This window comes from Malania oleifera, chromosome 5 (assembly GCF_029873635.1).
Source record: "Malania oleifera isolate guangnan ecotype guangnan chromosome 5, ASM2987363v1, whole genome shotgun sequence".
Classification (NCBI taxonomy): domain Eukaryota; kingdom Viridiplantae; phylum Streptophyta; class Magnoliopsida; order Santalales; family Ximeniaceae; genus Malania; species Malania oleifera.
In genome coordinates, this window is record NC_080421.1 from 73902986 (window position 1) to 73916208 (window position 13223).

Below are 13223 nucleotides of genomic sequence, written 5' to 3' on the forward strand. Positions count from 1 at the left end.
ATGCCTCCTAACACTTTGATCGATCTCTCGCATGACCCACCTCATCAATCCCTGAGGCACAGAAGGAGACCCATCACTCACAGTCCCCTCGAAACCACTATCCAAGTTGTTATCCTTAGGCTCCATTCCGAAAATAGGATAGGAATCGGCTAGAATTCTTATATCATACACAATTAATACAATCATTGAGAGCTAATCATGTTAACTACAACTCTCATGGGTCCAGGACTGTCCTACCACACCCACACGAAATCATCAATGGTTTGCCGTGATTTTACTGAAATCGTCATTCCAGGAAAAACACAAAATATCATCGATGAATTCCTATCTAGCTACAAGACAATCCTCAACCTACTCTACCCATCAACTACCTTCCTATACTCTGGTATGTACACATATTCACACCTACCCAAGTCTACGAGACCTAACAACCTAGTTTTTCTCTGATACAAAGTTATCACGCCCCAAACCATGAAAATGGGCCCCAGGTGTGATTTTAGTAACCTAATTTGTTTTTATATCATTTAAAACATACACGATACTACACTGAATGAGGGACCGACCCCGTGGGGTACACGTACCCTATAAACATTCATATACACATCAAATTCGCAGCGAAAATATTCTTTCTATACATACAACGTATCATACAAGTCTATACATGACTAGAGTCTACACTCCAAAATACCATACATACCTTGGGTGTCTACAAAACCCAACACTGACAACTCGGTTACAAAATCCATACATACACAAGTGTTAGAATTTGTGTATTCCCAAGAGGGGGGGTGAATTGGAATTTTTAAAACTTTTTCACCTAGGTTGATCTATGCAAACATGGTATGTACACAACCTAGGATCAGTCTATGCAATTTCCAAACGCGTAGATAAATATACTGTGAAAATTAAATCATACGCATCATTCACCCATAACATACACGTGCGGTAAATATAAAGTGCAGAGATATAAGCAAACACACGATATGTTATCCGGGTTCGGCCAACTGTGCCTACGTCCCCGCCTCAAGCTCGCAAGCCAGAGGATTCCACTAATAGCTCGCTTAAGGTTGGAGCGGTACCGTTTACAACCAGGTCAAATTAACACAGGGCTGACCTCAACCTTAACCAGGTCAATTAGCGGGGCTGACCTCAACCTACACGCCTTAACAGGACGACGCACTTGGCTTTCCTAACCGGGTCTAAGCCAATTCGGGACTATTCCAGGGCTAGTCTCCCTCTTCAGGCCCGTTCCTGGAAATACAACAGTATTTGAAATACAATCAAATGGTACAATGAATAGGCTTTCAAGTAAAGCGGATGTGTACCCAAATACGCGCAATTACAAACACCACAGTATGATTCAATATGTAAGCTCAATGTGGTCCAAGATGTCAACTCTCAAATAGATTTACTATCATTGTAATAAGTACGTGAGAGTGCAAACCTAAATGATCTTTGTATCACAGGCTATTCAATCTAAGTGCTCAAACAAAGATATTATCCAAACTTCATATATTTCAATCAACAAGTTTTCTCAATATATATATATATATATATATATATATATATATATATGTATATGAAGCTCTAGCAATGTATAAGTTTGGTTTGCAAAAAGAGTTTAATCTTTGTATTCAACTATGGATATAAATCAATGAATATTGCAACAAAGATTTTTCTCACGCAAACAAATATCTCTTTAAAGATTTATCAAGACAAAGCACACTAGATATTTGAATGTATTTTGAAAATGTTTTGCAACCAAAAACAAATACAATTTTCTTAAGATGTTGCAATGAAGGTGCAAATCTTAGAAGATCTATCAAAGTCTTCTTAGGATAGACTTATTAACAAAGTCTCCTAAGAATACTTAGGTTTAGCTCTCAATGAAAATAAATCAATCAAATATGAATAGGAGAGCAAACCTATTAAATATAGACACTCAATCGACTTACAGAGGATTTAAGAGATCGAAGAAGGTAAGCATGAGTGAATGGGGATTAGATATGAGTATTATAGGATTTGGGATTTCAGAGAATTTCTCTTAATCAATATTTTTAATCCCATAGCTAATTATCCCAAATGAACTCATATATATAGGCAAGGGAGAAAATATGACCGTTGGGGACCTATTGGGTATTATTAGAAAAGTTTAATGACGTTTAAGACATTTTAACCCTGTTTAAAAAATTATTAACCGCGATAAAAACAGAAGCAACCCGAGAGGTCCGGTCGACCAGAAATGGTTCGATCGACCAGAAATGGTTCGGTCGACTAGGACTCAAATGGCTCGGTCGACCAGGGCTATTTTAAACTGAGTGGCCAGTCGATCAAGGAAGGCGATTTTCTAAAATTCTGAGGTTCGGTCGACTGGGGCTATTTTGAACTGAAGGGCTCGGTCGACCATACCGTTGGGAGTTCTCCCAAGACCCTTCGGTCGACCAGGTAGTTGGAGTACAAAAGTGCTCGATCGACCGGGAGGTCAAAAAGTTGACTTCCAGGTGGTTCGGTCGACCGGGGTCAAATGAACTACATGGTCTCGGTCGACCGGGACCTAGGTCAACGGTTGACCCAGGGATGGTTAGGTCGACCAGGCCAAGAATGAACTGTTTTGGCCGGTCGACCGAAAGTGCACCAAGTGTGCATTTCGGTCCTGTCTTAACACAATAAAGCCCTATTTAAGTGTCTAACAATTATATGTGAAAGTGTGAGTGTCCTAGGGGCACTTGGGGTCCAATTTGGAGACACCGAAAAATTCCGGTGTTGGTCGACCTTTGGTCGACCGAAGGGAAAACCCTAAGGTCTTTCTAAAGTCCATTGTCATTCATGGTTTGTTTGAGCTTACTTATTATCATGCATGTGATGTGTATGAGTTTATTACAAACCAAAGACCTATTTACTATTACAGACCTTTCCTACTTAAATATTACAGACCCGAATATAAATTACAACAAATCAATTATATCAAGGGTCTTCAGAGTCTTCGTTTTCCTCCGGGTCTCCGAGTGCCATCATAGGATACTGCCAAGATAAACCTGCACATCAAATTGGCAATCATTAAATACCTGAGTATTTGTCATAATCAAAATAGGGTATGACCCATAAGGTCAACAACAAGTACTATATGTAGCTAACCGACAACCACACTCCTGAACGCTAGGACGCTAGTTTCGACTACTCGAAGGACTTGAGAAACATTTGTATATTCGGGGTGAGACACCTCTTGGTAAGGAAGAAAATAGGTTATATCAGTGTGTGGCATACGAGTGTTATTTCAACATAAAACATAACACAATATAGTTCCATTATTTTCACAATCCAATCTAGTACATATGATACCAAACATACGGTCAGTGTCGTCACACTCTAGCACCTGATACCATGGAATAACCCAAGCCTCATAGCAATTTCGTTGCTAATACAGTGTCCACTCACACCCATCGGTGACCAGCCAGAACAAATAGGAAAAATTTCACACCCTCAGATATAGAGCCGGACACTTTCACCCATGGTATTTTGCCAAGACATGGCATTTGCCTAGGGTAATTAGCCGAGAAATGGCAAATTTCACAATACCTGGAACAATTTTGGAACTCATGTTCCTATACCCATTAGCCTACGGTAATTAGCCGCCACAACTGTTTTACAGGCCTAGAACATTTTACATACAATAGTTCATTCCACACTTATTTGGTATACAATAATCATATCGTTTTCAATTTAAGAATATAGTTTAATACAAATACAAGTATGGTCATCTCATTACTACAATTTTATACAGCATACGAGTTTCGAACAAAAATAGAGATGATACTCGAAACCCCCAATTTTTTCCCAAAATAGTAACTCAAAAATCTTGTATTTTCACCCGATAGATTTTCCCAAATATGTAGCCAAATCATATATGCAATCGTAAACTACATGTTTACAGATTCCGATTTCAAAAATAACTAATATAAATAGAATCCCCTTACCTTAACCTGAAAACCAAAACATGAACTCAACGGCTCCAAAAATAGTGGACCAAGTTACCAAAACCTAAACAACAAAGAACAATACTTCCTTACAATACTATTCTCTACAGATCTACAGAAATGAAAATAGATTCAGAGCCTTACCTCAATTTTAGGTCAAAACCCAAAACTCCTCGAAATGAAGATTTGTTCCACTAATTTCATAGAGATTCCTCCCCTAATCCACGCAGTAACATCGGATCGTTGAATCAAGTGACGAACAGCGAAGAATCGAAAAGAGAAGGAGAGATTCCACTAGTTCTAGAGAGAAAGAGAGGGAGAGTTTGAGTTTACTTAGCCTCTAAGCAAAGCAATAGGATATTTATAGCCCCTTTGACCCGACCAACCTCGTCGATGAAACGATGCCTTAGTTGACGAGCCGAAGAAAGGATTTCATCAACGTTGCAGTGGCATCGTCAACGAACTTGAGATTTAGAATTTTCTAGCTCTCAGTATCTCTTCATTGACAAACCTCTGAATTTCATCGCCAAACAGTACGAGGGCCTTCGTCGACAAAAACAGTTTTTTCATCGACATAGCCTGCCCAAATTACCTTCTAGCCCTTTTCTTACTTATTTAGTCCATGTTACTCAGGTCGGGTTCTTACACACGTACACACTCACATGACTATGCTTTCATTCATGCATGTATACTAACACTTATGTACACATATGCATGCACATGCATGAACACACTCACACAAAGTACACTTTCATTCATGTATGTATCCTAACACTTGCACACACGCATGCATGCACGTGCATGTACACACCCACACATGTGCACACACATGCGAGTAACATGCGCTATAACACCCACACACATTTACACACATTCCATGAACACACTAAAACACACGCTAATACATGCACCCCGTAGGCACTGCATGTTGACTTAGTTTTGACCCGACCCTAAATAGGTTGACCTTCTTGGTTTTCTCCTTGAACCAGTCGAGTCTTCTGAATCGCGACTGAGTCAATTCAGTTTGCGTCATTACTACTTGAATAAATCCCAAAATGCACAAAAATCCACAAAACACATAAAAAGTTAGAAAATTCACAAAAATGTTTTCAAGCTTTGATTTTCATGGTTTTTCTCTTAATTTTATTTGTACTTTTTGAAGTTAGGAAAAAAAATCACAGAAATCACAAAAATGTTTTCACACTTGAAAAAATCATAAAAATATTTTTTGGCCCAGGAACTGTTTTCATCCTGAAAAAATTCCAAAAAACCTCCGGGAATATTATTTTTCATACATAGGAAATCCTATAAAAATTTCAAAATACTGAGAGTGTATTTTGATAAACTATTTTCTTGATTTTTCATCCCAATGATTCCAAAGGGTGGCATGAACTCTTCAAAGTACGATATGCCCTGGTCCTAAGGGAATACCTATATAGTACCTTCATTTTTTTAAATTTTTAGAAAGGAGTAATCTTAAAGGCTTATCACATTTTATTTGTGGGATAATCTTCAATTAATCTGGTAATGTTTGTAAGAACGGGCGTGTAGGGGGTGTTGATGCCTTCCCCTCGTGTAACCGTACTCCCGAGCCTAACTCTGGTAATGCAGACCGATTTTACCCCTAACGGGGTAGCAATCAAGTGTTCTAATCGCACTTCAAAAAGTTAGTGGTGACTCCATCATACATTGTTTTTTCCACGAAAAATATCATTTTTGAAATCACACACCTTTTCCAATTCACGTACCCCCGGGGCAACACACGACATGGTTGTGTTCCCGCCCGCGTAGGGAGGACGTCGCGACACATCTTATTGATGAGCACTTTTTGAGATCAATCCGTTCTCATCTTAAAATATGTTCAACATGAAAGTTGTGGTATTTTCTCTTAGATTTCTTTTGATACCATGAAAGTCCCATTTGGAGTTTTTTTGGAAAAAATAATGTCCAAAATACTGAAAGGTGTTCGCAATAGAAAATTCCCTTTATGTTTTTTATGTCTCATTGATGAGCAATTTTTTCAATCAATCACTTCTTATTTTAAAATGTATTCAACATGAAAGTTGTGAGATTTTATCTTAACTTTCTATTGACATCAAGAAAGTCCAATTTGGAGTTGTATATAAAACGTTATGTCCAAAAACTGAAGGGTGTCCGCGCAAAAAAACCAGATCCGGTTGATAGGATCATTGGTCAGTCGACCAAAACTTGCGGATTTGAAGATCCAGTCGACTGGATCTTCACCCCAATCGATCGGAGCTCTCGGAAAAGTGCCCAAGGGCCGAAAAATGGCTAAGTTTTTCAAAGTAAACTACTATTTTAAAGCCCCAACGGTCATATAACGCCTATATTTGGTTTTTGCTTATATATACTAAGCCTAAACACTTGAGGAAAGTTAAAAAACATTTGGGAAGCTTATTTGAATATCTTTTGATTCTTGTTTATATTTCCTACTCATTTTGAAGATCAAACTCTTACTTCTCCTACTTTTATTTTGAAAATTCTTTTTGTGGAGAAAATCTTTGGGTTATTCAAGAGAGCTTTGAGCATATATCCACTAATATATACTTGCTTGAAAAGGTTCTCACTATTTGATATCTCAAAGGTCAATCTTGAGAAAAATCATTTTTATATTCTCATTCATTTGCAAAAATTATCTTGAGAGCAAAACCCTAGTTTCTCCTACTCTTCCTTTGAAAACTTTTTCGGAGAAAACATTTTGAGTTATCTTTGAAAGGCTTGAGCTTATATTCAATCATATATATTGCTTGAAAGCCTTCTTGCATTTTATATATCAAAGGTCTTTTTGGTCAAATCGTTTCCACCAAACTCTATTGAGCTTCATATTTAAAATCATTTGAGAGTGTATGTAGATTTATTTTTCATTGTACAAATCAGCTTTTGAAGAAGTATTCCTTGTATGAAAAATTTATTTTCATTCATACTCTTTGCAGTTTAGGTTGTGAACCGTGGCTAAGTGAGGGGATATCACTTGGAGAGGTGGCTCCGCCTATAAGGAGTGTTGTAAGTGGTTGCTCCGCCCCACTAAAGGAGTGGTTTAGTGGAAATCCTTGGGTGGTTTGCTCAAGGGGATGTAGACGGGGATAGCCAAACGTCGTAAAAATCTCAGTGTCGTTCTCTCTCCCTTATCTCATTTAAATTTCCACATGTGTGTGTTTACATTCATTTTGTTGTGACTGCTTATTTATTGTTGTGATTGTTTTACATACATGCCTTTAAATTTGATTGGGATATTGTCGGTGAATCAGCAGAATAATTTGCAAACATTTTTAAAATTTCAATTCCCCCCCCCCCTTGGGATTACACCATTCCTCACAAGATGCAAGATGGCGGCCTTAAGGGAAAATCATTGACAGTTTAGGTGTAACCACCAACGATTTCGGGTAGTGCTGTAGATGTATTCTTTTCGGCTTCAAATCGTCGACGGTTTCACTCTTGGAAGTCATGGATTTTTGAATTCAAGATTAGTATACTAGTTTCTCTTCTTCCTAAGTACGCTGCAACATGGCTTTCTCATCGAAAACTACATTTCTACTTATCACAACCTTGTTTGCCTTTAGAAGCCACAATTTGAACCCTTTCATCCCTTTTTGATACCCCAAAAAGATGCACTGTCTAGACTTCACATCAAGCTTCGATATCTCCTTAGAAAAAAACATGCACGTAGGCTGGACATCCAAACACTCTCAAACTAAAATAGTCTACCGCACTGCCTGTCCACACCTCCTTTGCTACTCTCCCATCTAGTGTTGTCCTTAGTGATCTATTAATCAATAAACACGCCATATTTACTGCATCTACCTAAAAATTCTTTGCAAGCTCTGCATTCAACCTGAGACACCGAGCTCTTTCAGCTATTGCTCTATTTATCCTTTCCGCCACACCATTTGGTTGTGGTGTGCTGTGTACTGTGAAGTGTCGCCTAACGCCATACTGCTCGCACAACTCCATGAACTTTGAATTTGTATACTCAGTACCATTATCGGACTTGAGGCAATCCCTGGAGGATTTGCCTCCTAATCCCCAACTTATTGTTCTTCCCAATTCAAAATTCAAAAATAGCGCCCAAACAATTCTTCCTGAATCAAAAACCGTCGATGTAACCGTTGAAAGTCTATGCAAAAACTGTCAACAGTTTTTTCCTAACTTGACTTCTGGAAAATACCGTCGATGTAACAGTCGACTCACTATGCAAATCACCGACGGTTTTCTTCTGTAGACCAGTTTCCTTGTTTTTCCTCAATATGCTTTTTTTGTACATATTTTCCACTCAATATGAGCTACATACTACGACAATATGACATTTTGGTTCTTTGAAAGAAAATAAACATATTTTACATTTTATTATTTAATGTGGTTGATATATGCATGTTTTTTAAAAAATACAATATTTTTTATTACTTTTAGAACCTTGTTTAAATTGTGTTGGCAATGCAAATTTAAAACTATAGAATATTTATTACTTTTAAAAAAAAATAATGAGAAATCTACTAAAAATAATATATTTAATTGGAATGCCCCTAGTATAAAGAGTGTTTTTTTTATGAAATATGTTATTATGTTTAGTAAAACTCTCACATATGTTCCTTTGTAATTTTTTTTTTTCTTTTTAACTTTGCCTAAACAAACTTACAAGTTAAACCCTTAATCTAACCAACTCACCTCCTAATCAAATCGGATTAAATCACAGCCTCAACCCTTCAATTTAGAATTGACCAATAGATTGAAATTTTGAGCGAACCCCACTCATGAACATCCTAATCGCAGCGTACGAGTACATATTTCCTCTAATATATTTTAACCTAACTAATGGACATCCATAATCTCGATTTTAAGCGTATTACATATTTTCATTCAGCGCTTTTCAACAACGTTTATACAATATGATGTTACGATTCAGCACTGCCTTAATTTTATTAAGTTCGCCCTCAACCATCTACCCTTTCCTCGATCCTCACAGGGAAGCCGTCTTTCATTTTAGAAGTCAAATACGAAATATAAACCGGCTCATAACCTTCCTTCGCCGCCGGCACCACCCGAAACCGCCGCACTACCCCCGCCACCACCCTCTTCATCTGCAAAAACGCCATCTCCTTCCCCAAACATATCCTGGGCCCCGCCTGAAAAACTGGATACTCGTACGAGTCCCTCGCCACGAACCTCCACTTTCCCCCGAGTGGCTCCCTCTCCAACCACCTCTCCGGTCTGTACTCTGCCCAGTCCGCCCCCCACAGCTTCTCCAACCTCCCCATCGCGTATGGATGATACGCCACTCTCATTCCCTTTCTCACCACCTCCCCAGTCGGCAACACGTCGTCGGCGATCGCTTCCTTCGAATCAGCCGGCACCGGCGGATAGAGCCTCATGGTCTCGCAGAGCGACGCGTGCGTGTACATCATATCCTTTACTTCCTCGTAGACCGGTGCTTCCGATTTCTCTCTGATCTCCGTGAGAATCTTTTCTTCCTTCTCTGGGTTGCAGAAGATAAGCCAGAAGAACCACGTTAGAGCCGCGGAGGTCGTGTCCCGACCCGCCAGTATGAAGCTGATGACTATCTCTGTCACAAAGTTCTCATCCGAATGTCCTGAACTCAAAAACCTCGACAAAAGATCCACGGATTCCAGAGAAGACTTAACGCTTAACTCTTGTTTCTTTTCTCTGATGACTTGTTTTGCGAATTCGCGTATCTCGGATATTGCGATTCGGAGTCGCTTTTCCGATCCAATATCGAAAAGTTTCTTCATCTTCCATATCAGCGGGAAGATCGAATTGAATCTGTCGCTGCTGATGTGGGTGGCATCTTCGAAAGCTTGCGCAAATTTTTCTTGGGGAAGAGATGGGGACAAGTACCCGGGATCGTATCCGAACGCAATCTTACATACATTATCGAACGCAAATCTTTGAAGGATATCTTGAAAATCGAGGACGGTTTTGTTCTTGGCCGCAGCGGAGAGGATGGGGAGGAGGCGGTCGGAGAGCTCGACATCCACCACATTTTCGATGAAATTACGCAGAGACTTGGTGTTGAATTCGTGGCTGGAAACCTGCCTTTGGAACTTCCAGGTCTCTCCGTCGGCGTTAAAGATGCCGTCGCCGAGAAAGTCTCGGAGAGTGTTTCGGAAATAGTCGCCTTTTTGGTAGAGATGGAAATGGGTCTTGAGGATGTGCTGGACATTGGAGGGGTTTGCGGTGAGGATGTTGTGTAGGCCCAGGGAGAACTTGAGGACGAAGGTTGAAGAGGGGGAGTTCATCAAGATTTCCGCAACCCATTGGATTAGTCTGTCTTTGTTGGCAGAGATTGCAAGAGAAGAACCGATCAAAGGATATGATCTGGGAAGCTTACCGGGGACAGAGGGTGATTTTTTTCTGAAAATAGCAGTGAGGTTGAGGAAGAGGAAGAAGATGAGAGGTAGAAGACAGAAGAGGAGCGTGGTTGAGAGCTGAAGGTCGAACATGGCGGATGAACAGAGGAAGGATGGTATCTGGCCTATAGGATGCTTAACAAATGTGATAAAGAGAATGTAATTGTGAAGGGAATTGGGACGGGGGAAGCTGAAATTTATAAGATGCTTAGTCAATGGCCAATACTGTTGTGGAAAAACTTTGGCCCAGACAGCGATCATTATGCATTCTTTCTAGAACACCGATTTGGATTAGAAAGTCTCGAGTTTTTTTTCATTTTATTATTAAATATAAATAAAATATAAAATAATATTCTGGTTGGGAAAAATTTTTCCACATAATGTTCACGTAATCTCACAGTTTCATGCTGCGAGATTTAAATTCATGAGCCGCTCTGCCTTTGATGCGTGGCAACGAGAGAAACAGCGAGCAGGTAACGCATGGCGAGGCTAGAGAAAATGTCGCAGCTTTGAGCTGCGAGATTTGAAGAGAGCATCCAGCTGGAACGTGATGCGTGGCGGAAATCTCGCAGGACCAAATTGCGAGATTTGTTCCGTCTGCTCATAATAAAAATTAAACGCTAAAGTAATATATATAAAAACTCAACCCGAGTTTTGTCAATAATAATGATATAATTTTTTTAAGGAATACTATATAATATATATATATATATATATATATATTAATTTTTTAATATAATATATGAATTAATTTAAGGTATTTTTTAAAAATTAATGGGTGCTTAATCAATTTAAGATTAAGAGTTTAAGTTATTGGACTCTTTTCTTGTTTAAAGTGTAGCAGTCAAAACAGAGTTTTTTTCCGTTTTATTATTAAATATAAATAAAATATAAAATAACACTCTGATTGGAAAAAATTTTTCCAAAATAATGCTCACATAATCTCGCAGCTTTATGCTACGAGATTTAAACTCATGGGCCGCTCTGCCTTCAACGCGTGGAAACAAGAGAAACAGCAAGCAGGTGACGCGTGGCGAGGCTGGAGAATATTGTACCACTGTTGTACTGATTTATAATTAATTAAAAAATGTTACCTAATTAAGTTAAATTCAAAAATTATTTTATTAGGGAATTATATTGGGATTGATAAAAAATAATCAATTATTATATGCATGTGGACTATTGTATAAAAATAATTTTAATAGAAATTCAATTTACAACCCCCGAGTCATCAAGGATGGGATTGTTAAAAAATATTTGAAAATCAATTTTAAATATAATTAAAGCGTAACATAATAATTTCTTGCATGTAGTGGTAAATCAAGTTAGAAATTTTTGAACGATGGAGGGGAAGAGAATATTATTATGAGACCCAATCAATGCAATTATATACAAATGAAATCAAAACAATCAATAATATACATACAAATCAAATGCAATTAAAATAATGTTAAACTACTCCGTGTCGCAGCGAGGTCGTCTTTGGGGTCGTGGTGGCTGCCATTTGCGTCTACCCTCTCCCTGCTGGTCAGAATCATCAGGTGTCATGTCCCGTCGTCCTAGATGTGGATCATCTCCTCCAAGAGTTGCTACATAATCATCATCATCCATGCGGAGCACACGCGGTGAGAACTGATACGATGTCTCGGGACGAGAACGAGGCGACATAAGGGGTGCATCGACCTCCACCCCATCGAAAATATTGTCCAATAAAAATAACATCGATTGGGTAGTAGCAGAGTCGGGTGGGGCATTAGTTGGTCTGCTCGACGGTATGGCAATATCAGTTGTAGTGGAAGGCGCATAAGGTACTGACGGGCCGAACAAGTACTCTGCCTGTACGACCGGTGGGGAGGACATGGGAGTCCCTGATGACTAGAGGAGGCATGTCGTCCTCCTCGTACTGGAGCTGGTCGACCTCCTCATGCTGGTACATCAGGTCGACCTCCTCGTTCTGGGATCCGTCAACCATCCTCATGGACGAGGTCTAGTGCAGCACTCATCAATCTATGGATCGTAGGATCTGACGAGATCTAGTTTGCCTCAATGACTATGTTAGCCTGCAGGATATGAACATATATATCATAAAATGAGTTGTAGCATTAGTCTTCTTACAAGGTTCAAATATACAGCAGCGGTCCTGTCGACGAAGCGGCGTGTGTAGACCTATACCAAGTGAAGTATTGGTCAGCTAGACGCATCGGACCGTGCTCCGCCACTCCTCGTATGATGTAGTCTCGCCGATGCTCCCACGCAGTGACGAATATCGCATGCGTAGTCGACCAGTCTGTGACCCCTCGATCGTGCCCATCCATGCCGTGGAGGTCGTCCCCAACAATATCTACCCCTGACGTCATAAATGGGGCGGGAATGACCTATTGAAACCCAAACTGTCGCATGACTCGATCGGGGAGATACCACTCAATAATATGAAAGCATATGAGTGGCACTCGAGCTACCCACAGGTCCCTCCCGTCTGCATAGTCAGGTGGTAGGTCGGCTAAAATCTCTTCGATGTAGGGCATCCATAAAAATTGCACTCAGACAAAACCAAAAGATAAGCGAACTATAAACAAGTGAAAGAAAGAAAGAATATCATGTGCTATGCTTTAACTGATTTATACCTCATGCTCCCGGTGCATGTCCAACTCAAACCTGTACCAGGGCAATGTGTGAAGCGCAACCATCGATGCCCTCAAGTCGTCCCTCCATCTGTATAAGATGAAACATAAGTTCCCAAAAGCAAAACTACTACGTATTACGAATTAGTATTCGTAATAGTTATAGAATGAATGAGGAGGGATAGATAAAATTGGTACTAACCGGTATGCAAGTGGGAGAGGATCAACCGGACGACTGTCCTGAC

General features: G+C 39.6%; 1 protein-coding gene across 1 annotated transcript; it reads right to left on the minus strand.

The window, feature by feature from the left end:
• Positions 1-8820: 8820 nt before the first annotated feature.
• On the minus strand, positions 8821-10572 carry LOC131155425 (cytochrome P450 94A1-like). Its single transcript, XM_058108548.1, has one exon. It carries the CDS (start codon positions 10448-10450, stop codon positions 8924-8926), a length of 1527 nt encoding a protein of 508 aa, XP_057964531.1. The 5' UTR covers positions 10451-10572; the 3' UTR covers positions 8821-8923.
• Positions 10573-13223: the final 2651 nt, after the last annotated feature.

Coding starts and splice junctions, on each gene's coding strand:
- LOC131155425 (XM_058108548.1), bottom strand. CDS start 10,450: ATGTTCGACCTTCAGCTCTCAACCACGCTCCTCTTCTGTCTTCTACCT.